The sequence below is a fragment of the Trachurus japonicus genome, chromosome 17 (assembly GCF_045865225.1).
Source record: "Trachurus japonicus isolate A0001 chromosome 17, Traja_1.0".
In the NCBI taxonomy this organism is placed as follows: domain Eukaryota; kingdom Metazoa; phylum Chordata; class Actinopteri; order Carangiformes; family Carangidae; genus Trachurus; species Trachurus japonicus.
In genome coordinates, this window is record NC_140923.1 from 8,273,893 (window position 1) to 8,300,036 (window position 26,144).

At 41.6% G+C, this 26,144-nt stretch overlaps 4 protein-coding genes and 1 pseudogene across 5 annotated transcripts; all 5 read left to right on the plus strand.

Moving 5' to 3' along the window:
* Positions 1-6,191: 6,191 nt before the first annotated feature.
* On the plus strand, positions 6,192-8,701 carry LOC146970071 (acyl-coenzyme A thioesterase 3-like). The gene is made up of 3 exons (XM_085803929.1): positions 6,192-6,757; positions 6,832-7,019; positions 8,062-8,701. The coding sequence occupies exons 1-3, from the start codon at positions 6,301-6,303 to the stop codon at positions 8,668-8,670; spliced, it is 1,254 nt and encodes a 417-aa protein (XP_085660055.1). The 5' UTR covers positions 6,192-6,300; the 3' UTR covers positions 8,671-8,701.
* A 2,039-nt stretch (positions 8,702-10,740) lies between these two features.
* Positions 10,741-12,332, plus strand: LOC146970072 (acyl-coenzyme A thioesterase 1-like; annotated as a pseudogene). Its single transcript, XR_015038039.1, has 3 exons — positions 10,741-10,997; positions 11,072-11,259; positions 11,730-12,332. The product of XR_015038039.1 is annotated as an acyl-coenzyme A thioesterase 1-like (transcript).
* Positions 12,333-14,173: 1,841 nt separating this feature from the next.
* On the plus strand, positions 14,174-16,366 carry LOC146970073 (acyl-coenzyme A thioesterase 1-like). Its single transcript, XM_085803928.1, has 3 exons — positions 14,174-14,720; positions 14,912-15,114; positions 15,321-16,366. The coding sequence occupies exons 1-3, from the start codon at positions 14,258-14,260 to the stop codon at positions 15,927-15,929; spliced, it is 1,275 nt and encodes a 424-aa protein (XP_085660054.1). The 5' UTR covers positions 14,174-14,257; the 3' UTR covers positions 15,930-16,366.
* A 2,441-nt stretch (positions 16,367-18,807) lies between these two features.
* LOC146970074 (acyl-coenzyme A thioesterase 1-like) lies at positions 18,808-20,369 on the plus strand. The gene is made up of 3 exons (XM_085803927.1): positions 18,808-19,325; positions 19,437-19,639; positions 19,730-20,369. The coding sequence occupies exons 1-3, from the start codon at positions 18,863-18,865 to the stop codon at positions 20,336-20,338; spliced, it is 1,275 nt and encodes a 424-aa protein (XP_085660053.1). The 5' UTR covers positions 18,808-18,862; the 3' UTR covers positions 20,339-20,369.
* Positions 20,370-21,208: 839 nt separating this feature from the next.
* On the plus strand, positions 21,209-25,623 carry LOC146970075 (acyl-coenzyme A thioesterase 1-like). The gene is made up of 4 exons (XM_085803926.1): positions 21,209-21,351; positions 23,274-23,782; positions 24,501-24,703; positions 24,794-25,623. The coding sequence occupies exons 2-4, from the start codon at positions 23,320-23,322 to the stop codon at positions 25,400-25,402; spliced, it is 1,275 nt and encodes a 424-aa protein (XP_085660052.1). The 5' UTR covers positions 21,209-21,351; positions 23,274-23,319; the 3' UTR covers positions 25,403-25,623.
* Positions 25,624-26,144: the final 521 nt, after the last annotated feature.

The window sequence follows — 26,144 nt, forward strand, 5'->3', positions numbered from 1 at the left end:
TTGTCTTTAATCCTTTTGATTTTTGTAATTTTGATTCATACAATGCAAATCTTGACCCTGATTTGAATTTTTTTTTCAACTTTTAATGCTTCAAATTTCTGTAAGTTTTATGATGAATCCCAATTTAATAATTTTTGTGATACTTTACCTTCAAATGTATTCTCTGCTTTTCATTTAAATATAAGAAGTCTCCCCAGCAACTATGATAAATTTATTCACTATTTATCTTCATTGAATCACAAATTTTCTGTTCTTGCTTTATCAGAAACATGGCTCACTGAGATTACCAGAGAGATCTTTAAGGTGCCTAAATACAACGCAGTTCATTATGTAAGAGGGAGTAGACCTGGAGGGGGTGTATCACTCTTTATTCATGACGACTATGAATTCAAACTAAGACATGATCTTACTGTTAAATCTACTGTCGGGGTGGAATCTGTTTTTGTGGAACTCATTGGGGTCTTGGGCCACAAGAAGATTATTGTTGGGGTTATATATCGCCCTCCTGACTCCCCTTTAAGAGATTTTATTGAAAACCTCGCTATTTGTCTGGAGTGTATCAACAAGGAAAATAAGTTGTGTTTTATTTTAGGAGATTTTAATGTAAACCTCTTCAAATGTGATTCGAATGATGTCATGGGTGATTTTTTAAATACATTTTACTCTAGTTATTTTTTCCCCCTCATCCACAGGCCTACGAGAGTTGGAGATCATTCAATATCTTTACTTGACAATATTTTCACAAATTCCCTAGGGAAAGGAATGAATTCTGGGATTCTGTTATCAGATTTATCTGACCATTTTCCTATTTTTCAGTGTTCCTTAATTCAGGCTGATGGGATTAATTACACTAAGAAACCACAACCAAAGTACAAAAGGATCATGAGTAAGTCAAACATCTCTAAATTTGAATCTATGCTTGTCAACATGTCCTGGGATGATATTCTTGTGACAAATAACGCTGATTCAGCATACAAGAAGTTCATGAATATAGTTAACACTAGTTTTAATCACTGTTTCCCCTTAAGCAGTTCTTCTAAGAAAAACAGCCAAGACTTTAACAAGCCTTGGTTTACAGATGATCTACTTAAGCTACTAAAGAAAAAGAACAAACTCTATAAAATAGTATGCCTTTAATCCAACACCTCTTACCCGTGGTGCATATAAAAGTTGTAGAAATAAATATATTCACTCCATCAGATCTGCAAAAAAGAACTATTTCAGTGATGAATTTAAGAGGTTTTCAAATGATACCAAAAATACCTGGAAAGTGATTAATCAGATATTGCAAAGAGGGAAAAAAAATTCGAAACTACCCTCAGTATTTCATGATAGTGAAAATGCTGTAAATAATCCGCTTGAGATTGCTCAAAAATTTAATGACTTCTTTGTAAATATTGGCCAGGATTTAGCTGACAAAATTCCTGACTGTCCGGGCAGTCCATTAGACTATATACCAGGGACCTTTTCCACTATGACTTCTTTTAAACCACCCAGTAGCCAAGAGATAAGTGACTTAATCGATGACCTCAGAACATCCTCAGCTGGTCACGACAGTATTCCTGCTTTTCTTGTCAAACTGGTGAAACAGTCTATATTAAAGCCCCTCACTCACATCTTTTCCCTGTCTTTGGCTACAGGAGTTGTACCGGAGGATTTAAAAATTGCAAAAGTTGTTCCAGTGTTTAAAGCAGATGATCCAGGTTCTTTTAACAATTATAGGCCCATATCAATTCTGCCTTGTTTTTCAAAGATATTAGAAAAACTTGTATATAACAGAATTCTTTCTCATTTGACTTATAATTCAGTCCTCTACAAACATCAGTATGGTTTCAGGGAAAAGCATTCCACTTATATGGCTCTGCTTCACCTTACTGATAAAATTATTTCTGCACTCGATGATCATCAATTCACTTGTAGTATCTTTTTAGACTTTTCCAAAGCATTTGACACAGTTAATCATCAGGTTTTGCTTCAAAAATTGGTTAAATATGGTTTTCAGAACACAACATACAATTGGTTGAAGGATTATCTTTTCAATAGGTATCAATTTGTTTGCATTAATAATTGCTATTCTGACAAAGCTAAACTTACCTGTGGGGTCCCACAGGGGTCTATTCTGGGACCATTGCTATTTCTTATTTATGTTAATGATTTATCAAATGTTTCACATACCCTCTCACCAATTATGTTTGCTGATGACACAACCCTTGTTTTCTCTGACAGTAATTTTAATTCATTGATTAGAGAAGCAAATGTTGGTCTAACTGCTTATATGAAATGGTTTATGTTAAATAAATTGTCTCTGAACATTAAGAAATGTAGATTTATAATTTTCAGTGGCAAAAAATCTTACCCAAGAGATTTATCCAAAATTCAAATTAACTCTGTTGATATGCTCCAGGTATCTTCATTTAGATTCCTGGGAGTTCTTGTTGATGAGAACTTAAATTGGAAAGATCAAATTGATTGTGTCAATACAAAAATTCACAAATCTCTTGGCATTATTAGACGGATTAGACATTTGGTTAAAACAAATTGTCTTCTCACTCTCTATTATAGTCTAATTTACCCATATCTTTCATATTGTAATATAGTCTGGGCCAGTACCTTTCCTACAACATTACACAAAATTTTGGTCTGTCAGAAACGTTTTGTCAGGATAGCAACTTGTTCAGATCCATACAGTCCCTCCACTCCTTTGTTTCATAAACTTCATATTCTTAACATTTATAATATAAATATTTATCAGACATGTCTTTTTATTTATAAGGTCTTAAAGGAGGAAAGCATTCCTGCTCACCTCAAAGACTATTTCACTACAAATTCTCAGGTCCATACTCATGCAACTCGTCGAGCGTTAGATCTGCATCCTCCAAAATGTGTTACAACCAGGGCTCAATATGCAATACGGTACAGGGGTGTCAAACTATGGAATACATATTCCCACTTAGCAAAAAAATGCTCATCTGTTCAAGGTTATAAAGGATGTCTGAAACACCATTTAAATTTTGTTTCGTAAATGAAACTGGCATAAGTAATGGATGTACTGATATGACACTTATTTTATCCTTTTGTGCAATTGCCAAGTTGAAGTTATTTCTTGTTTGTTTTATTTGTATTGTCCTTTAGTCGTTGTTTTTTGTTTGTTTGTTGGTTTCTTAATTGTTATTCCTTATTGTTATTGATATATTTTGATTATTATTCTTTTTGTGTAATATTTTCTTTTATCTAAATATTTTTCTGATTGCTCATTTGTATATTTTGTTTTCTTAAGTATGATATAATATTTTATTGTTAGGTGGAGGCATGTGATAAGCTCTTCGAGTTTTCGCCTCTTCCTGCACTTCAAATTGTTATAATTGTTACTTTTACTTGTGTAATTTTTTTTAACTGTGCAAACAAATAAAACTCTAAAACTCTAAACTCTATTAAGTAGCCATGTGTGCTCTGTGGAGCGGCTACAAAGTGACAACAAAGAGACAACGGGCGGAGGGCGGGGGAAGAAGCGGAACTACATACACGGCCATATCGGGCAATAAATCAGTCAGAAAAATGATCTTGCATTTTAATAAGCTACAATAAAAACAAAAACCTCCCAAATCTCAACAAAAGGGAGCAGAAAGAAGAAGAATCTTATGTAATCTGCCCCTTTATCCCAGAAAATCTTTTTTTTTTTTACACCTAGATGTTAAAACAATGTAAAGCAGGATTTCCACGATAGTTACCTACCATTACTTTGCAGGCCTTTCCACTACACAGTTACAGCTCTACTGGACTCGGTTTAGGTCATTTTCCATTACAGCTGAGTCCTTCACAGTTCCTCCTCAGGGCCGCGTTGTCTCACTCTTTATTCTCTCCCCTCATCAGCTCCAAACTCACGTGCACCTCGTTAACTCAGGTGACAGAATAATAACAGTCTCAGTAGCTGCAGATCAGTTTGCGCTCCTGCTGATGTGTTTTTAAACTTGGCGGGTTTGATCCTTGCCAGAAAGCAAAAAAGCAAAATCCTCAACATATAGCCTAGTGTTATTATAGAGCGGGTTGGATTGATAGCATCAACGGTCCACCACTACCACAATTACTTCAAAAAAATCCTACTGTGCTCTTCTAAATGTACTCCTCTCCCTCTCACGCTGTAGTTCTCTGACTCAGCAACGGTGTCGCCAATTCCTCCTGTTCCTCAAAAAAGGTGTAAATCACGGTACGCCGGGGTCAAAATGGGTGTAAACGTCCGCCCTTTTTTGTAAGGAGAGCAAATCACACGTTCAATGCTTCAATCCCATGTTGTTAAACCATTTTATCCACAAAGGTTGTCTTGATCTGAAAGCGGAGAACAGCTGTTCCAGTAGTGAAGTTAAAAGTTAAATATTTCTATAATGTGGAAGAGAACAAAGGTGCAGAAAGCAAAGGTAGCTGACTGCAACCTTTGCAACTACAAACTGAGTCATTTTGAGATGAAGTGTCCCTTTAACCGCTGATGAGTTGCAACGTTCAGCATTTCACATCACAGAATTACACTGGTAAATCAAGTTTTTTGGTAACAAACTGTTGAAACAGGTTGTTCCTCCTTTTGCTCTGAAAACAGCCTCAGTTCTTCATCATCACATGGATCCACCAGATGATGGAAATATTCTGATATTCATGTTGTCTGTTATTTGTCTGCAGCACATTCATGACGATTTCTAGTTCTACCACAGCCTAACGCCAGGAATACACTGGGAACGGCCGCGACGCAATATGTAAGCGGGGCGGAGCGGAGTTTTTTAACTGCTCCACCAGGCACGGACGCGACGCGACACGGATTCACTGTTTGTTGTTGCAGCTGTCAGCTTCACCTTGTCAAGCTGCAGTAAATGAGTGCACTTTATGCATCTCAACACATTTTTACATCCTTCCTGTTAAAATGGATTGACAGTACCTTTTTCACAGGTAATTTGCTGACTTTGTAGGGTTTGCAAGTGCAGACTATATTAAATGGTATCAATTAACTGTTTAAAGACCCGCTCCCATGAAAATTGTGTTTTTCGTGCTTTTCACATGTTCCTGTGACATTTTTCTTGTGTTAGAGCACATATCAGCAGAAAAGGAAGTGCAAAATTGCATTTCTGAGTTTTTCTGCCTTCAAATTGCTGTGAACCAATGGAAGACGCAAACTGGCAGTTTCAGGGAGACTGGAGCTGACGTGTCACAGCTCCAGGGGAGGGCACTAGTGCTACAAGCTCCCACCCCGCTCTGCATCTGGCTCAGAGGTGAAAGCCTTCACAGCTCGGTGTAGCTGTGAAGGTATAACAGGTATAGCTCACCTGGTAGAGCAGTTTACACCATGAGCGAGGACAATATTCCAGTCTGGGATCGAATCCCAGTGTGGAGTTTTACACTAAATGTGCTGAAACTGTAATTGTACTATGTCTAGCTGTCAGCAAGCAGGGGGGTGGGGTGCGAGGAGGTGGCTGGGCGGGTGCAGAGCAGCACAGTCTCCGCCCACCCTCCAGAGGTGCATTGCTAATGAGCTGGTTTTAAAATGACCAAAAAGGCTCGCGGGAGGGGGACTTTAACTACACGATCATGGATCCACAATGTAAAAAAACAAATCCCATAATGTTGCAGTGCTACTGGCTTTGCCTCTGGTACATGAGACATTTATTTTAATCACTTTTAAACGTAATATATTCGTTTTATACACAGTTCTCTGTAGTTTTCTACCTGTTGGAGGGCCGCATAGCCACGCGACGAGGAAATAAAATAGACCCGGCGCGAAAAAGAAGAGAAACGCCGCGCGACGGCCGCTGGAGTGCGCGTTGCTCACATGGCCGGTGGAGGAGCTTCCATTGACTGAATGGGCACGAGCTGCTGCGGGTGTCGCGCGACACACGTTTCGTGTCGCGACCGTTCCCAGTGTATTTCAGCCGTAAAGGTGTTGAACTGGATTCAAATCTGATGATTCAGGAGAACACACTGAACTCACTGTTTATGATGAGTTCTGTTTTGTGACCATGGAAGAAGCCATACAATGATGGTTATCTGTGGCCAGAGAGGGCAGCAAATATTTAGTTCAAGATTGGATGTGTTTCCTACTCCAAAATGCTCACAACAGTTGTAAGGATCTGAGTTACTGTAGGCCAGGACTTTACAAAAACAGCTCTTGCTCTGATGGAAAAAACATTTGGGTATAAACATTGACTAAGTTTATGTTCTTTGGCACACACCCTAGATATGTGGCTGAAGTATAACTGTCCTGATTCCTTTGTCAGAGATCAAAGTCTAAAGCTGTGAAGAGAGTCTGTTACTTCAGACAAGATGTCCTCTCAAGTGAGACTGATGCTGCTGCCGAGCTCCAGATGTTTATTCGACGAGCCCGTTCAGGTGAAGGTGTCTGGGCTGAGGTCCAGGCAGGTGGTCACTCTGAGAGCCAGGTCCACAGACGAGAGAGGGGTGGAGTTCAGCTCCTCAGCCACATACAGGGCTGATGGGAGCGGAGAGATCGACTTGGACAGAGACTCCTCTCTCAGCGGGAGCTATGTTGGGATTGAACCCATGGGTCTGCTGTGGTCAATGAGGGCGGACACCTTACACGAAAGGTTTAAAAAAATAAATTCACTAGACCCGCATGTGGTGAAGTTCTCTGTGCATGAGAAGGATGGGGAGGGTATGATGTTGGCAGAAGCGACTAATGAGAGGATTCTGATTGGAGATGGGGTCGTCCGGCGCACTGTCAAAGAAGGGAATTTTCAGGGAGTCCTCTTTACTCCCCCAGGTTAGTGTCGGCTTTTTGTCCTAGTGTAATCTGAGATCAATGACTTTGTATGACTTTTGTGTCTTATATTCCAGGAGAAGGTCCGTTTCCTGCTGTGTTGGATCTGGCCACTTTAAGAACTGAGAAAAGAGCGTGTCTCCTGGCCAACAAAGGGTTTGTAGTTCTGGCTGTAGCGGTGCACAATGACAAGCCTGGCAACATCAAAGTGATGCACCTGGACCACTTTGAAGAAGCTCTGAATTTCTTACAACAGCAGCCCAAGGTAAGTTTTTGACTTGCTAATTGACCAGAAGCTTAACTACCCAGATATGGTTAGCACAGAAACTGATACCTGCTAATTAATGCTAATATGTGAATAAAATAACAGAAGAACGGAATCAATCATTCACTTTATTTGTTACCACTGGGGCATTTAGCTGTGCAGCAAAGTGAGTCAAAAACAAACAGTAGCACACATAAAACATTTAATGTGGCGCAAAAAATACAAAAATACAACCAATAGCATAAATACACAACAAATACTCAATTTGTAAAAGAGTTTAAGATAAACTAGCTCTTCCTGCTGGAGTTTAGCAGACTTATACATGCACTATTTGCATGTCATGTTAAGTGACTTAAATTAGTTGAGGGGATGCCTTGCAGACAGCTAGCTGACCTGCTACCCACCATGCATAACTTTGAGCCTTGATGAAATTCAAATGGTAAGTTATGTAAAAATTCAGTTTAAATTTTTGGACTGTACATCCTCAGTGGATGACACATCTCTGCTAGCACTGACACCAGGCTATACTTCTATAAATAGTGTTAAATGCATACTCTTTTTAGTACTTTATATTTTGATTAGTACAGATCAGATCTCCTCTATCAGCTCTATAGCATGGTCCGCAACATTTGGCAACAAGACAATACATACAAGACAACAAGACAGACAGCTAACCTTCCTTCCATCCATTTATCCATCCATTGCCTCTAACAACTTATCCGTTCAGGGTCACATGGGGCTCGAACCAAGTGAGGGCAGGGTACACCTGGACAGGTCTATCACAAAAGAATGTGAGAAAGGCCTCAGAACCTTCTTGCTTTGAGGCCACAGTGCTAATCACTGTATTAATGTGCTACTCAAGAAAGTCCTCCAATAGTTCCAATAGGATCCTTACCACAAGAAAACTCTTATCAAAACAAAACGAAAAATATGCGGCTGAGATTGTGTCATTGATAAAACTCTTGAACAAAAAAATCAAGCAATGAAACACAAGCCAAACAAACATCAGAAGATCATAGTTTCTCTTTCATTGTCTCCACAGGTGGGCAGTAAAGGAGTTGGTGTTGTGTCTCTATCAAAGGCAGGGGATATTGCACTTTCACTTGCTGCTTTTGTGCCTGGTGTTGAGGCCATAGTGTGGATTAATGGTTGCAATGCCAACGTGGCTTTTCCACTCTACTATAGGAAAAGCCAAATCCTCCCTGCGTTAATGTCTGACAACAGAAAGATGATTCCCACTGAGTCAGGAGCCCACATGATCAAGCATTGTTTGGACAATCCCCTGGCAGAGGAGAACAAGTCCACCCTGGTCCCCATTGAACAAGCCAAGGGTCGGTTCCTCTTTGTAGCTGCAGAGGACGACCTCAACTGGGACAGCAAGGCTTACATGGACGAGATGGTGGAGAGACTGAAGCATCATGGGAAGGAGAACTTTGAGAGTGTGAGTTACCCCAGAGCTGGGCACCTGCTGGAGCCTCCTCATGGACCCTTCTGCTCCTCCAGCTTTCAGGGTTTTGCAGGTAAATCAGTTGTATGGGGGGGTGAGCCAAGGTCTCACGTAGCAGCTGAAGTCCAACTGTGGAAGAAGATCCAGGAGTTCTTAAGAGCTCACCTGAGATGTGATGATACACAAACTAAAGCAAAGATATAAGATCAAATAGCTAAAAATGCAACATTTCACATTTTTCTACCACACATTGGCCCTCATTTATCAAACTTGCGCAGGATCTGGTGTAGATTCTGGTGTAAATATCAGTGTACGGCAAGTGTCACGTGTGATTTACTAAAAGTGTGTACGCTGCTGATTTTGGCGTAGAACCGGCGTGGTGGTGATGAATCCGGCGGCTGAAAACGAGCGTAATTTAAATGTCACGCCCCGATATATTCCTGCTTTAGAGGCGTCGCCCTGCCCCTTTTACGACATGGAGACACGGAAGACGGCCAAGAAGAGGGACTTTACTGGCGTTACCGCGTTGAACAGGGAGAGGGCGGCAACATTAAATATCATGGACATTGATAGATTGATAGATTTTGTGATTGATAAGCGTCATCCCGGTGGATGGAGGCTGCAGACGCACGTGTCACCGACCACGTCAGGAAACCCAGCGACCTCATGAAATGCTCCTGCAGTTTACTAAACACAAGTGACTAAGGAGAAATCATAGGCATATTACTGCTGCGAACGCGACTTTATGACCATCAGCACCGCTGGCATGGTTCGGCTGATGGAGGGATGTGAAACACCGGCTCAATCTCCCGCTGACAGGTCCCGGTGACGGGAAAAAAAAAAGAAAAGAAAAACACTCCGCCGAGATCAGCTGCACCTGGACAGGTAGCGGAGCTCTCCCTCCTCAACCCGGGGCTCCGGTGTCCGGCAGAGAGAGAGACTGAGGAGCCGTCCGGTCATGCTCTGGTGCTGCAGATGTTGGAAGTTTGTGTGTGTGATCTACAATAACAGGTCTGTCTGTCATTGACTGTTTCTGTTAACGAGTATCTGTCACGTCGTGGTTTTTAATTCATCTCAGTTGCCCAAAATAAAAGTCGAGTTACATTTTCAACACAGACTTGGTTTTATCGTTTCTTTTTTTTTTTTTTTGGGCTACTTTTTATATTTTTATCAATATAAACAACAACAACATGTGGTCCTCATCGCTGCGTTATTAGACTATGGTTTAATAATCATTTTGACACAGCAGCACTCGTTCCTGCATGTTCTACGCTGGTTCCAAATGTGCGTACACCTGGTCAGAGCTGGCGTGAGATTTGTGCGTACCGTACGCTCACGCTCAGATTAATAAATGCCGATCCTTGCGGTGAATTTGGTGTACACCCATTTTTTTGGTGTACGCAAGTTTCATAAATGAGGGCCATTGTGGTTCACTGTGGGGCAGGGTGGGGAAGCTTCACTAATCCAAATTTTTCACATTATTTAGTTAATCCTGCTTTTGATGGTATGACAGCTATTCCCTTATTATTTTTAATACCTGTTGTATTGATGTACAGAATTTGGCAGCAATAATTACTTATATTATATGAGCAAATAAAAGTACTGTGTTTTACTGATGCAGATGCAAATTAGATGCAGATAACTCTGGTGCAATTGTTAACTGTGCGATGTTCCCAAAAAATAAACAATAAACTAAACTACACTTTGTACCTTTAATGATCTTTGACTATTTGAGCATACACAACTCTGCTGTGGCTTCATAACCGATCCAAACTCCTGCATGTAGAGGCTGAGTGAATGTGGTCTGGACTCTGTGGAGGAGAGAATACCTCCTCTGTGATCCAGGTACACTCCTACTCTGGAGGACAGAGGACCTGAGACTGGAATCATGATGTTGAACCAAAATGTGAAACTGTTTTGTGTGGCATTACACCCAACATCAACATCAAATCTATGTTCCCTCCCTGCTCTCCTGATGCAGCTGCTGCTACATAAACTCTTCTTCTCCACTCCACCTCCCAGTAACAACGTCCAGTCAGACTCTCTCTACTCAAGACCTGCTCATATGTAATGAATCTGTCTCGATAACTAGTAAAAGACTGTTCTTCTCTCTTTAATGTTGCTTTTCTATCTCCCTCAGATGTGTCTGTGCTGTGTTTGGATCCAGTGTGATTCCCTGTTAATGTTGTAAGTCAGTTGTAAGTTCAGTCACTGTCAGTGAGATGTTTGTCCATGTGTCTCTAAAGACACAGCCTAAAGGTGTTGACACATCTAATGGCACAGGAGAACTCACAGAACTCACTGAACAGACAGTCGGTTGCTTCAGATGAGATGTCCTGCACCTTGCATAAATACTTTTACAAGGATGAAGCACTTTATCCCCATGTGGTGAAGTTCTGTGTGCATAAGAACACTGAGAACAGGATGTTGGCAGAAGTGACCAATGAGAGGTTTCTGATTGGAGATGGGGTCGTCCGGCATCCTTTGACTCAAAAAAGGGAATTTTCAGGGAGTCCTCTTTACTCCCCCAGGTTAGTGTCAGCTTTTTTTCTTAGTTTAATCTAACATCAATGACTTTGTATGACATCTGTGTCTTGTGTGTCAGGAGAAGGTCCGTTTCCTGCTGTGTTGGATCTGTGCACCTTCATGTCTGAGAAAAGAGCGTGTCTCCTGGCCAATAAAGGATTTGTGGTTCTTGCTGTAGCGGTGCACAATGACAAACCTGGCAACATCAAGGTGATGCACCTGGACCACGTTGAAGAAGCTGTGAATTTTTTACAACAGCAGCCCAAGGTAAGTTTTTTGAGTGGGTAACCTGCTAAGCTGTTAGCACATACACTAATACCTGCTAATTAGTGCTAATATGTGAATAAAATTACATAAGCACAGCCTGCAGTATTTGCATATGTTCAGGGACCTGAATTCTTTAGCGATGGTCTGGCAAGGAAACAAAACAACAAGACAGGCAGTTAACCCTCCATCCATCCACCCATCACCATCTATCTATCTATCTATCTATCTATCTATCTATCTATCTATCTATCTATCTATCTAGACTGTACTGAGAGAACCCATATATCCAAACAAAACAAAAAATGTCCAGTTATTACTTTTTTCAACAGTCATGGTCGTGAACAGTGTCCTCATGTGCTTGAAGTCATATTGATAAAGCTCTTGAACAAAAAAACCAAGCCATGAAACACAAGCCAAACAAACCTGTACCATCAGAGGATCTTTTCTTCTCTCTCTCATTGTCTCCACAGGTGGGCAGTAAAGGAGTCGGTATTGTGTCTCGGTCAAAGGTAGGAGATATTGCACTTTCACTTGCTGCTTTTGTGCCTGGTGTTGAGGCCATAGTGTGGATTAATGGTTGCAATGCCAACGTGGCTTTTCCACTCTACTATAGGAAAAGCCAAATCCTCCCTGCATTAACGTTTGATATCAAGAAGATGATTCCTACCGAGTCGGGAGCCAACATGGTCAAGCATTGTTTGGACAACCCCCTGGCAGAGGAGAACAAGTCCACCCTGGTCCCCATTGAACAAGCCAAGGGTCGGTTCCTCTTTGTAGCTGCAGAGGACGACCTCAACTGGGACAGCAAGGCTTACATGGACGAGATGGTGGAGAGACTGAAGCATCATGGAAAGGAGAACTTTGAGAGTGTGAGCTACCCAGGAGCAGGACATTATCTAGAGCCTCCTCATGGACCCTACAGCTCCTCCAGCTTTCACTGGCTTGCAGGTAGACCAGTCTTGTGGGGGGGTGAGCCGAGGTCTCACGCAGCAGCTGAAGTCCACCTGTGGAAGAAGATCCAGGAGTTCTTCAGAGCTCACCTGAGCTGTGACCATACACAGACTTAAGCCAAGTTGTGCAAAAAGGCGTTGTTTTTTTTTTTTTTTGGTTTGTTTTTTTTCAGTTTGCCTTCTTGTGGCTTTTTGACATGCCAGAATTGTATGAATTTAAATCATATAAACAGAGAGGAAAAACATCAAGTCTATGACTTTACTAACCGACAGTAGCTATTTTTCTGGCAATAAATCGATCAACTAATAATTGCAGCTCTCGGTTGGATACTGCTGAAACAAGATAGTGATTAGTGTTGTCATGTGTTGGCATGTGAAATTAATAATACATCTTCTGTAATATATATATACAGTAGTATTGTATATTTTGTTAAAGTGGATCAGAGAGCGCTCTGGGTTTGTTTCGGTGTCTTTTGGGTAGTAGTGCTCTTAAGTAGCAGTTTTACATGTGCATGAAGAAACACTTAACATGCAGATAACTTCTGCCTCTAACCTCTTGTATACAGACAAGCTCGGATGTCTTTTAGCAAAGAAACTAAAAGTTACCCAATGGCCATTTGGACCCTTTTCACTGGAACACTCTTGTACAAACATTTCCACAAGAGCCTCTACAAATCTGTTAGATAGTTGTCATGTTGGTATATTAAATTAATAATGCCTCCTCTATATTGTTTCTTTGTTTTTCTCCCTTACTCACAAGATCGTTTCTGCCTGCATGTGGCCTGTCAAGTGTCACTCTGGCCACTAGGTGGCAGTATAACCATCTCCAGATGAACACCTAAGCTATGGTAAAGAGCAATGGCCTGGGTTAAATGGCTGTAATATCATACGTCACCAGTAGGCTGTTTGCAGTACTGGATACTGGAGAAGAAGAAGCATAAAGATGCAGAAAACAGAAGCAGCTGACTTATGTTATACAAGAACCTCAAGGTGCTCATTAGTAGTAATGCTACTATGCTTGAAATTCTAGTTATAGAATAACCTGCACACACATTTGCACTTGCATGACCAAAGGTCTGATGTTTGTTGTCTCCTGCAGTGTATTTGTTCATGTTATATAAGCTCAGAGAGTTTATATGATTTCAAGATTAACAGTTCTAATTTATATCAGTTCTTTTATATTAACATTTTCATAATGAGTTGCAACATTTAGTATTTCACATCACAGAATTACATTGGTAAACCAAGTTATTCCATAACAAACTGTTTTCTTTATTGCATCATGTCTAAACAGGCTGTTCCTCCTTTTGCTCTGAAAACAGCCTCAGTTCTTCATCATCTGATATTTCTGATATTCTGCCCTGTCATGTTGACATGATGGAGCAGATCATGTGATGTCTGTAAATTTGTCTGCCCGAGCACTCATGTTGACAGTTTCCAGTTTTACCACAGCCTAAAGGTGTTGAACTGGAATCTGATCCAGTAGCTCAGGAAAACTCACTGAACTCACAGTTTAAAACAACTTCTGGTTTGTGGCACGGCGCATTATCCTGCTGGAAGAAGCCATTAGATCAATGATTTTCAACCTTGGCGTTGGGACTCGGGACCCCACATGGGGTCGCCTGGAATTCAAATGGAATGTCTAGTAATTGATTAAAAAAATTCCTGATAAAAATATTTTTAAACTAATTATTATTCTTTTTAAAATTATGATTAAAAACACCACACACAATCTTAAACTAAGTATTCTATACTTTCACTTTCTTGAATATAAATCAAGTTCAAATAAGATATAAAAATATCTGAGCTGACACATCTTGATTGACGGGGTCGACAGAAATTTGTGATGTCAAAATGGGGTCACGAGCCTAAAAAGGTTGGGAACCATTCCATCAGATGATGCTCAAATGTGGTCATGTGGAGTATAAACATTGACTCTGTTCTTTGGCACACAGCCTAAACACGTGACTGAATTAAAACTGTCCTGTTTACTTTGTCACAGATTAAAGTCTAAAGCTGCAAAGAGAGAGTCTCTAACTTCAGACGAGATGTCCTCCCAGGTCAGACTGAGGCTGCTGCCGAGCTCCAGGTGTTTATTCGACGAGCCCGTTCAGGTGAAGGTGTCTGGGCTGAGGTCCAGGCAGGTGGTTGCTCTGAGAGCCAGGTCCACAGACGAGAGAGGGGTGGAGTTCAGCTCCTCAGCCACATACAGGGCTGATGGGAGCGGAGAGATCCACCTGGACAGAGACTCCTCTCTCAGCGGGAGCTATGTTGGAGTTGAACCCATGGGTCTGCTGTGGTCGATGAGGCCGAACACCCTCCACATAAGGTTTCAAAAAACAAATTCACTAAACCCCCATGTGGTGAAGTTCTCTGTGCACGAAGATGAAGAGGAGGAGGGAGGAAGGATGCTGGCAGAGGCGACTAACGAGAGGATTCTGATTGGAGACGGGGTCGTCCGGCGCCCTGTCAAAGATGGGAACATCCGTGGAGTTCTGTTTACTCCCCCAGGTTGGTGGATTTGTATTTATCTTTTTCCTTTTTTTGCTATAATTTGTTGAATCAGTAAACGTTATCGTCATTTACAAATCTTATCAAGAGCCAAAACCAAAAATAAATTTAGCTAAGTACTTTTTGTTTGTTGAGCCACAGGATGATACAGCCAACAGTGTAGCACCCTCACATTCCTCTGGTCTCTACAGGACGGGGTCCTTTCCCTGCTGTGCTGGACCTGTACACATTTGGTGGAGGTTTATCAGAGAAAAGAGCCTCTCTCCTGGCCAGCAGAGGATTTGTGGTTCTGACTCTAGCACTGTACGGTCACGATGACCAGCCAAGGAACATCAGGGAGGTTCATCTGGATTATTTTGAAGAGGCAATAGAGTTGTTAGGAAAACAAGACAAGGTAAGTGGTTAGTTAATTCCACAAAAAAAAAAAAGTGCTTCAAATGTTGGATCATTAATAGAGCGAAATCTAATGGTTGACTTGGCCCCATTTGCAGCATGATTGCAAGAAGACAAATGTCAAACTACCATTCCTTTGCCTTATGAGATGCATCCAAGAAAATCTCCACTCCAAAAAAGACTGATAGTGTAAATGTTTTTCCACAGGTGGGCAGTAAAGGAGTTGGTGTACTAACTCTTTCAAAAAGTGCAGATATTGCACTTTCAATAGCCTCTTACCTGCCAGATGTTGAGGCTGTAGTGTGGATCAACGGCTGCTGTGCCAACACAGCTTTACCTCTCTTCTATAGGAAAAGCCAAATCCTCCCTGCATTGATGTTTAATGCCAGCAAGGCAATCACCACTGAGTCAGGGGCTGCCTTGGTCAAGTATTGTGGTGACAACCCCCTGGCAGAGGAGAACAAGTCCACCCTGGTCCCCATTGAACAAGCCAAGGGTCGATTCCTCTTTGTAGCTGCAGAGGACGACCTCAACTGGGACAGCAAGGCTTACATGGACGAGATGGTGGAGAGACTGAAGCATCATGGGAAGGAGAACTTTGAGAGTTTGAGCTACCCAGGAGCAGGACATTATCTAGAGCCTCCTCATGGACCCTACTGCCCCTCCAGCTTTCATGCTTTTGCAGGTAGACCAGTCTTGTGGGGGGGTGAGCCGAGGTCTCACGCAGCAGCTGAAGTCCACCTGTGGAAGAAGATCCAGGAGTTCTTCAGAGCTCACCTGAGCTGTGACCATACACAGAATAGAGCCAAGTTGTAGATGCAAAAAAAAAATATAGGGGTGTCTAGTTTTCTTTTTAAACCATTTTCAACCAATTTTATTTTATTTTATCATTTTTATCTAACCCCCCAATGTACAGTATTGGGTGAACAAAAATGTGAATGCAAATATAAATTGCAGACTGCTTGCTGCGCCACCTGACCGAATCCGACTGCGCCTTCAGTTTGCCTTCTTGTGCTAAGAGAAGTATGCCAGAAATGTATGACATTAAATCATATAAACAAAGAGAAAAACATCAAATCTATGACTTTAATAACTGACAGAACAAGTGGCTATTTTTCTGGCAATAAATGCAGCTCTCAGTTGGATACAGCTGAAATTAGATAGTGATTATCGCTGTCATGTGTTGGCATGTGAAATTAATAATACATCTTCTGTATTGTGGTGAGATGTTTTATTAAAGAATATCAGAGAGAGCTCTGTGTCTGTTTCTCTGTCTTTCTCCCACATTCACAAGGTCTTTCCTACACGGGGCCTGTCAAGCTTTACTCTGGCCACTAGGTGGCGGTATAACCACCCCATGCAGCTGAGCTCCCTCGAAGTCTGCTGTAGTAATATTCTGGTTACAGTTTTTTTGTTGTTGTTATTTTTTAAAGGAAAAAATTGAAACAGTTATAGTTCATAAATTTTCAGACAGGAACGCAGTGCATGGAGTGCTTCTTGGGTGTTGCAGAAAAGTGTATCCCTCAGGTGCTCTTCAGTTGGGGAGATCCATAAAGGGTTGCAGACAGAAAACCGAGGCACTCGTGAGGGTGCCTCGGTTTTCTGTCTGCAACCCTACGGAAGCCCTAAAGGGCCAAGTCCGTATACATTTTTTTATTATCGTTTTCTCGTGATAACGACTTATTATTTCGTTATCTCGAGATAACAAAGTCTGTTTTCTCGTGATAACGAATTAATTTATTTCGTTATCTCGAGATAACAAAGACCGTTTTCTCGTGATAATGAAATAATCATAGAATGTGTGGTTGACATGGTTGCCTAGCAACATGTTTCCCCGGTGCAATCGCTTCTGCTTACGGGGAAGTAGCAGCTGGTTAGCCGCTGTATGTTCGTAGCAGGGGGCTACTACGTATTAACTGACTCGCCGCTCTGTGTGTGTGTCGCGGTGATAATTTAACCGTGAAAAGTAGCTACAACACACACAACATAACGTTACAGCCGCAGTGTTGTGAGTGAATCATGTCGGGACAACCAGGCTTCCAGGCCGCCGCCGCCGCCGCCGCCGCTGCTCTAGTGGCGGCCAAGCACCGGGGTCTGTGAAGCGGGTTCATGAAGCCTGGTTGTCCCGACATGATTCACTCACAACACTGCGGCTGTAACGTTATGTTGTGTGTGTTGTAGCTACTTTTCACGGTTAAATTATCACCGCGACACACACACAGAGCGGCGAGTCAGTTAATACGTAGTAGCCCCCTGCTACGAACATACAGCGGCTAACCAGCTGCTACTTCCCCGTAAGCAGAAGCGATTGCACCGGGGAAACATGTTGCTAGGCAACCATGTCAACCACACATTCTATGATTATTTCAGTATCACGAGAAAACGGTCTTTGTTATCTCGAGATAACGAAATAAATTAATTCGTTATCACGAGAAAACAGACTTTGTTATCTCGAGATAACGAAATAATAAGTCGTTATCACGAGAAAACGATAATAAAAAAATTTATACGGACTTGGCCCTTTAGGGCTTCCGTAGCAACCAGTTATAGTTCATGTAACATTATATTTCTGTCAAGCTTCAAGGCAACATTTTGTGTGTCATAGACCAATTATTCTCAGAAAACAAACTGATGAAACTAAGTCCAGTTGCTTTCGATTTAACCTCCTTTGAAATACTATGACCTGGGCAAATGAGAATATGCACCGGCAAACTGATGAAACGTACCTAGGTCGTCATACAGCTGTCTGTTATTTTTGGAAATGTCCATAAGAAAAATGGTCAAACCCCCAACCAGTTTTCCTGCACTTAATTAATTGTTTCTAACAATAAGACACCACATTATCTAAAGTAAAAACAAAAACACACAAAAACCTACTATATGCTCTGTCTTTTTAACTTGTAAACTATTGCTAATTTAAAATCATATTTTGGTTCATCATTATTTGGTGTGTTTTTTTATTTTTATTCTAGCATCTTTGGTGTGTAGCTTTGTGTATGAACTTGTGTAGGCTATAAAGACATGTGTTGGGGAAAAAGTTGTTCAACTATTCACATGACAAACAGTCCAAACACAACCGATTGTCCATCATCTGTTTACAGGGAACACACACACATTTTTGTGTCTCCTACTTTCATATTAGCCACTTTGGATACAGACTCTGACTGAATAACCAAAGATGTGCCAAACAGGTGAGATATGAATTGTTGATATTCAATTCAATTCAATTCAATTCAATTCAATTCAATTCAATTCAATTCAATTCAATTCAATTCAATTCAATTAAAAAAAACGTAATTGTCTATCACAAGGACAGAAAATTGTCATCAGTTTGGGCTCTGCACAGTTAGACAACACCAACGTAAAAACTCACATTAAAAAATCGCACATAAATGTGAGTTTTTACGTTGGTGTTTGTATGTCTGACCCCTCCAACGTACGAACGTGTGTCTGAAACAATTCCTAACCAACTCAAGTCTGGAGCAATAAGAGTACAATTTCATGATGCTGTGTCAGCAGTTCAAATAAAGTAGTTGTAGCTATGCTAATAAACTGTTCAAGTTGTTATCAGAAGCATTTTACTATTAGTTTCTTTTAATCAGTTGTCGTGGTGGAGATGTTTTGGTCATGATTGATTGATTTTGGTTCTGCTATGTCACCCTGCCCTCTTGAAATATCACCCATCTTGTTTACTTTGTCACAGATTAAAGTCTAAAGCTGCAAAGAGAGAGTCTCTAACTTCAGACGAGATGTCCTCCCAGGTCAGACTGAGGCTGCTGCCGAGCTCCAGGTGTTTATTCGACGAGCCCGTTCAGGTGAAGGTGTCTGGGCTGAGGTCCAGGCAGGTGGTTGCTCTGAGAGCCAGGTCCACAGACGAGAGAGGGGTGGAGTTCAGCTCCTCGGCCACATACAGGGCTGATGGGAGCGGAGAGATCCACCTGGACAGAGACTCCTCTCTCAGCGGGAGCTATGTTGGAGTTGAACCCATGGGTCTGCTGTGGTCAATGAGGCCGAACACCCTCCACATAAGGTTTCAAAAAACAAATTCACTAAACCCCCATGTGGTGAGGTTCTCTGTGCACGAAGATGAAGAGGAGGAGGGAGGAAGGATGCTGGCAGAGGCGACTAACGAGAGGATTCTGATTGGAGACGGGGTCGTCCGGCGCCCTGTCAAAGACGGGAACATCCGTGGAGTTCTGTTTACTCCCCCAGGTTGGTTGTTGCATATTTTTCAGTCTAAGAATGAATTTATCCAAATTTAAAAGTTGCATTCATCACGTTAGCTGTGTGTCATTTAGCTTTGTCTGGTTTCCTCTGCTGCAGGAGATGGTGTGTTCCCTGCCGTGCTGGATCTCTACATCTTAGGAGGAGATTTGTCCGAGAAGCGGGCCTCTCTGCTGGCCAGCAGAGGATTTGTGGTTCTGTCTGTCGTGGCGTTCGGACATGACGACCTGCCGAAGAATATCAAACAGCTTCATCTGGATTATTTTGAGGAAGCAATACAGTTTTTGAGAAAACAAGACAAGGTGAGATCTTTGATATAACTGTGATTTGGGGGAACACATCCCTTCTTTTGGTTGAGTGGTTGTAGATTGTTTTTGTTTTTCCCCCCACAGGTGGGCAGTAAAGGAGTTGGTGTGCTATCCCTTTCAAAAACTGCAGATGTTGCACTTTCAATAGCCTCTTACCTGCCAGATGTTGAGGCTGTAGTGTGGATCAACGGCTGCTGTGCCAACACAGCTTTACCTCTCTTCTATAGGAAAAGCCAAATCCTCCCTGCGTTAATGTTTGACGTCACCAAGACGATTCCCACCGAGTCGGGAGCCAACATGGTCAAGAATGTTTTGGACAACCCCCTGGCAGAGGAGAACAAGTCCACCCTGGTCCCCATTGAACAAGCCGAGGGTCGATTCCTCTTTGTAGCTGCAGAGGACGACCTCAACTGGGACAGCAAGGCTTACATGGACGAGATGGTGGAGAGACTGAAGCATCATGGGAAGGAGAACTTTGAGAGTTTGAGCTACCCAGGAGCAGGACATTATCTAGAGCCTCCTCATGGACCCTTCTGCTCCTCCAGCTTTCACTGGCTTGCTGGTAAACCAGTCTTGTGGGGGGGTGAGCCGAGGTCTCACGCAGCAGCTGAAGTCCACCTCTGGAAGAAGATCCAGGATTTCTTCAGAGCTCACCTGAGCTCTGACGATACACAGACTAAAGCCAAGTTATAGATGCAAAAAACACACACATCATATAAACAGAGAGAAAAACATCCCATCTATGACATAACTGTCAGAATAGGTGGCTATTTTTCTGGCAATAAATCAATCAACTAATAATTGCAGCTCTCAGTTGGATACAGCTGAAATTAGATAGTGATTATCACTGTCATGTGTTGTCCATTGTGAAAGTAATAAGGCATCTTCTGTATTGTTGTGAGATGTTTTATTAAAGAAGATCAGAGCGCTCTGTGTCTGTCTCTGTGTCTCCCACATTCACAAGGTTTTTCCTGCAAGGGGCCTGTCAAGCTTTACTCTGACCACTAGGTGGCGGTATTTACCTCATGTAGCTGAGCTGGTGGTTTGAAATTACGTGTTTTTTTTTTGTTTTGTTTTTTTATAAGGAAAAGAATAAATTAAATAACTAAATATTGAAACAGTTATATTTCATGTAATACTATATTTTTTGTCAAGCTTCAAAGTAAGAATTTGGCTTTCTGTTATTTTTGGAAATGTCCATAAGAAAATGGTCAAACACCCAACCAACTTTCCTGCACTTAATTATTGAATTTTAACAATAAGACACCACAGTAGGAAGTAAGTTAAAAACAAAAACACGTACAAAAAAACACACAAACATTACAGGCTCTGGCTTTTTAACTTGTAAACTGTAGCTAATTCCTATTTATTATCATTATTTGGTGTTTTCTTTTTTTACTCTAGCATATTTGTTGTGTAGCATGAACTTGTGGGCAAAAAAGACCATGTTGAGGGAAAAGTTGTTCCTGGTTAAGTTTTTGATATTGTAGACACGATATTTCCTTTCACTGCTCCTTTTTTCTTTTTCTTTTTTCTTTAGTGCTCATTGGTTGTAAGGCTTTTATTGTGAAGGAGCCACCGTTTCCTGCCTGCGGGTTCTAGGACTCGGCGATTGACGACGAGCTGCTTCTGTAAACAATCCATCTTACTTTGTGTCCCCAGTGACTTTTGTTTGAGCTTTAGCTGCGTGAAAAGAAGATTAAGAGGTGAGCTAACGTTATCTTCTGTCCATGGTAACTCTTCACGTTTTGTTCTGACACTGTAGGGGGTTTTTCTTCGCCGCCATGTTTCTGTTGGGTGACCGAGGCAAAACTTGAATGGCTACATTGTGTTGAGAGCAGCTTCCCCGGGTTACAAGTCTGTAGGTCACAGATTGTTTACTTTGCACAAGTTACAGCGCATAACTTCCACTGAAACAGTTCGACTAATACGGAAGAAGTGCACGTGTAAATCAATAATCAATCCTTTCATAGTGATGGGGCATTAGAGCTGTAACTAGCCCATGGCAGTGATCATTAATGACTATTTACCCATTCAAGCCGTTCTTTGGAGACAGTTTGCTTCTGTTTTGGTGCAACGAACAGAGGAAACATGCAACATCCACTATGATAGGCTACTGATCATATGACGTCGCTGAATAGTACTTTTTATCCAGATTAATCAGCTCTCTGATATTTATGGCACAAACTCACAGTCTGATGACCAAACGTTTGACAACTCTGTAGAGATAGAATGATATTATTGTTATTGATAACAAATAGCTATGTGTTTTGCAGTCTTTTGTGCATATTTTTAAGTGTGATAAGCCGGAGGCCAAAACATCAACTGTACATCTGGCTTCCTAAATCACACACACACCAAATGTACAGGAATTCATTGTAGGTCCTAAAAGTAGGCTACACTATGCTGTGACAATAGTTGAGATTGAATATTTAATACATTTGCACCATCAGGACACAGAGAAGACTCTTAAACCTGCAGCTAATGATTTCCCTTTTTTATGATGGGCAGCTTCTTTTACTGCCAGTAGGTCACATTTCTGCCTTTTCTTCATCACTTCCACTGAGAGATGCTGATCGAGTATGCACATGACAAACAGTCCAAACACACAACCGATTGTCAATCATCTGTTTACAGGGAACACACACACATTTCTGCATATGTGTGTGTGTCTCCTATACTTTCGCATTGGCCACTTTGGATACAGACTCTGACTGAATAACCAAATCACACCTTAAATTGTTGCTCTCAAAGAGATACCCAACGTAATTAATAAGTTAACCCCCTGAAAACAAGAGCTGCCAACAACAGGTGAGATATGAATTGTTGATTAAATATGTGTCTGAAACAATTATACACAAGATTAAGCGACTCAGGTCTGCAGCAATAGCAGTACAATTGCATGATGCTGTGGCAGCGGTTCAAATAAAACAAGTTGTAGTTATTCAAATAAAACAAGTTGTAGTTATTCTAATAAACTATTCAAGTTGTTGCCAGAGGCATTTTACTCTTAGTTTTGGCAACACTTTATAATAAGTGTGACTGACGTTGTTCTGGCCTGCCCTGAGAGAGTTTCCAACCCCGATGTCTCACACGGCGGGCGGCGATGCTAACCGTTTCACCAAGAGGTCAATGACCGCTTGGCAAGTGGATTAGTGCGTCTTTTTTAATGGGTGAGTGAGTTTAACTTAAGTACTGCTGCTAACCGCCACACGCTGTCACTTCTCCTTACTGGTACCTCCTGACTGTGACTCTACCCACAGACCGCCGTTACATAGAGTAGCCTACACACTATTAAGCATTAATTAAGCATTAAATACTGAATTCATCATTTATAACAATACAATACTCATTAGTATGTAGTTTATAAACACAGTTAAAAATGTTTTACTCATCATAGATAAGCACTAACTGTATTTCTAAACTACGTATTAATGAATATTCATGCGTTATAAATGAAGAATTCAGTATTTATTAATGCTTAATAGTGTGTAGCTACTTATTATAAAGTGTTACCTTAGTTTCTTTAATCAGCTTTGTTTTGGTCATGATTGATTGATTTTGGTTCTGCTATGTCACCCTGCCCTCTTGATATAATATATCACCAATCCTGTTTCCTTTGTCACAGATTAAAGTCTAAAGCTGCAAAGAGAGAGTCTCTAACTTCAGACGAGATGTCCTCCCAGGTCAGACTGAGGCTGCTGCCGAGCTCCAGGTGTTTATTCGACGAGCCCGTTCAGGTGAAGGTGTCTGGGCTGAGGTCCAGGCAGGTGGTTGCTCTGAGAGCCAGGTCCACAGACGAGAGAGGGGTGGAGTTCAGCTCCTCGGCCACATACAGGGCTGATGGGAGCGGAGAGATCCACCTGGACAGAGACTCCTCTCTCAGCGGGAGCTATGTTGGAGTTGAACCCATGGGTCTGCTGTGGTCGATGAGGCCGAACACCCTCCACAAAAAGTTTCAAATAAAGAATTCACTAAACCCCCATGTGGTGAAGTTCTCTGTGCACGAAGATGAAGAGGAGGAGGGAGGAAGGATGCTGGCAGAGGCGACTAACGAGAGGATTCTGATTGGAGACGGGGTCGTCCGGCGCCCTGTCAAAGACGGGAACATCCGTGGAGTTCTGTTTACTCCCCCAGGTTGGTTGTGTTATTGTTGCAAATTTCTCAGACTAAGGATGAATTTAACCAAATTTAAAAGTTGCATTCATCACGTTAGCTTTGTTTGTTTATTAGATCCCCATTAGCTGCTGTACAATACTGTCCTACAACGGAAGAAAGGGGTAAAACTCCTCACAGTGCAGTTCTGAGAAAAATGAGTTTAAAGTATTTTTGTTGTCCAGTCAACTGTAGTGAACTTAGGATTCTGAAAATTGGTGAAATTCTTGCTTTTGCGAGTAGTAGTCTAGCTGTGTAAAAATATTTAACTCAAACTTAACATTTGACCCTTATTTCAGAGTTACCTCTGTCTGTTTGTGCATTGAGGCAAAATATAAGATGGTCATACAACACAAGAAAGAGGAAACTAACTCCTATTGGTTCATAATGGTAGCAGCCTGGTGTACAGTAGGGCCTGTTGATCATCTATACACAGGATATAGAAAAAGGTAACTCATGTTACTGTGTTCTCTTGTTGTTTCACCACAGCTTTTGGGAGTTACTGTGAAAACCTCCCGCAAATACATCCCAAATAAGAAAACGTTGAGTCCAGATATTTATCCACATGATGTAGCAGAATCTTTAATGTCCCAAAAATGACAAAATCTCATTTTTGACAAAGAATGAGTTACCCCCTTCTTACGTTGTAGGGCAGAACAGCTGTGTGTCATTTAGCTTTGTCTGGTTTCCTCTGCTGCAGGAGATGGTGTGTTCCCTGCCGTGCTGGATCTCTACATCTTAGGAGGAGATTTGTCCGAGAAGCGGGCCTCTCTGCTGGCCAGCAGAGGATTTGTGGTTCTGTCTGTCGTGGCGTTCGGACATGACGACCTGCCGAAGAATATCAAACAGCTTCATCTGGATTATTTTGAGGAAGCAATACAGTTTTTGAAAAAACAAGACAAGGTGAGATCTTTGATATAACTGTGATTTGGGGGAACACATCCCTTCTTTTGGTTGAGTGGTTGTAGATTGTTTTTGTTTTTCCCCCCACAGGTGGGCAGTAAAGGAGTTGGTGTGCTATCCCTTTCAAAAACTGCAGATGTTGCACTTTCAATAGCCTCTTACCTGCCAGATGTTGAGGCTGTAGTGTGGATCAACGGCTGCTGTGCCAACACAGCTTTACCTCTCTTCTATAGGAAAAGCCAAATCCTCCCTGCGTTAATGTTTGACGTCACCAAGACGATTCCCACCGAGTCGGGAGCCAACATGGTCAAGAATGTTTTGGACAATCCCCTGGCAGAGGAGAACAAGTCCACCCTGGTCCCCATTGAACAAGCCGAGGGTCGATTCCTCTTTGTAGCTGCAGAGGACGACCTCAACTGGGACAGCAAGGCTTACATGGACGAGATGGTGGAGAGACTGAAGCATCATGGGAAGGAGAACTTTGAGAGTTTGAGCTACCCAGGAGCAGGACATTATCTAGAGCCTCCTCATGGACCCTACTGCCCCTCCAGCTTCCACTGGCTTGCTGGTAAACCAGTCTTGTGGGGGGGTGAGCAGAGGTCTCATGCTGCGGCTGAAGTCCACCTCTGGAAGAAGATCCAGGAGTTCTTCAGAGCTCACCTGAGCTGTGACCATACACAGAATAGAGCCAAGTTGTAGATGGAAATATAGAGGTAGAAACTGTAGAAGATATTAACTTGCTTTACAATGAAGCTGCTTTTGTGTTTTCACAATTTTTACTGACCCAACTAAAAGTGTGAGGTTTTATCTCACTGTCTGTTCACTTCTGGACTGACTACACTAAACTGCATTCAGATGGTTTATGTGAATGAATGTATTTGTTTCAAGTGTGTCTTCTCTACTAAGCAGGTGGCTGTGGTGGTGTGGAGTGTTTATCTGCAATCTTCAGTTACATACCTGTTGTTACTGAAGCTCCATAGAGCGACCTGAGAAAGGACCTGTTTAACTTTTTGTGCTTTAAACTACTGCAGATATATCAAAACTCTCTCTCTGTAAATGTATATATATATATATATATCAAACTCCAAGTAATATACTTGAAATGTGTCAAATATGTCAGCTAAATCAGCTGAGATTGTACCTGCACAAAGAGACATAAAAACATCAGGAACGTGAGCTTATTTGATCTTCTGTCTTTTGTCTCAGCTAACGTAACCCCTATGAATTTAAATGCATTTAGTGTTGCAGTTCCGTGGATGAAATCTGAGGTTTATAACTTCCTACGTTGCAGCAACTTGACAAATATGTGTACAATCTGGCCTCATGTACTGTTAGAAATTGCACCCAATGTGCTGTAAGTACCAAAAAGCCTCAGGATGTGAAATATAAAATAGTCCACAAAAATGTGACAAAACATCAAACTGTGGAATCAACGCCTTCA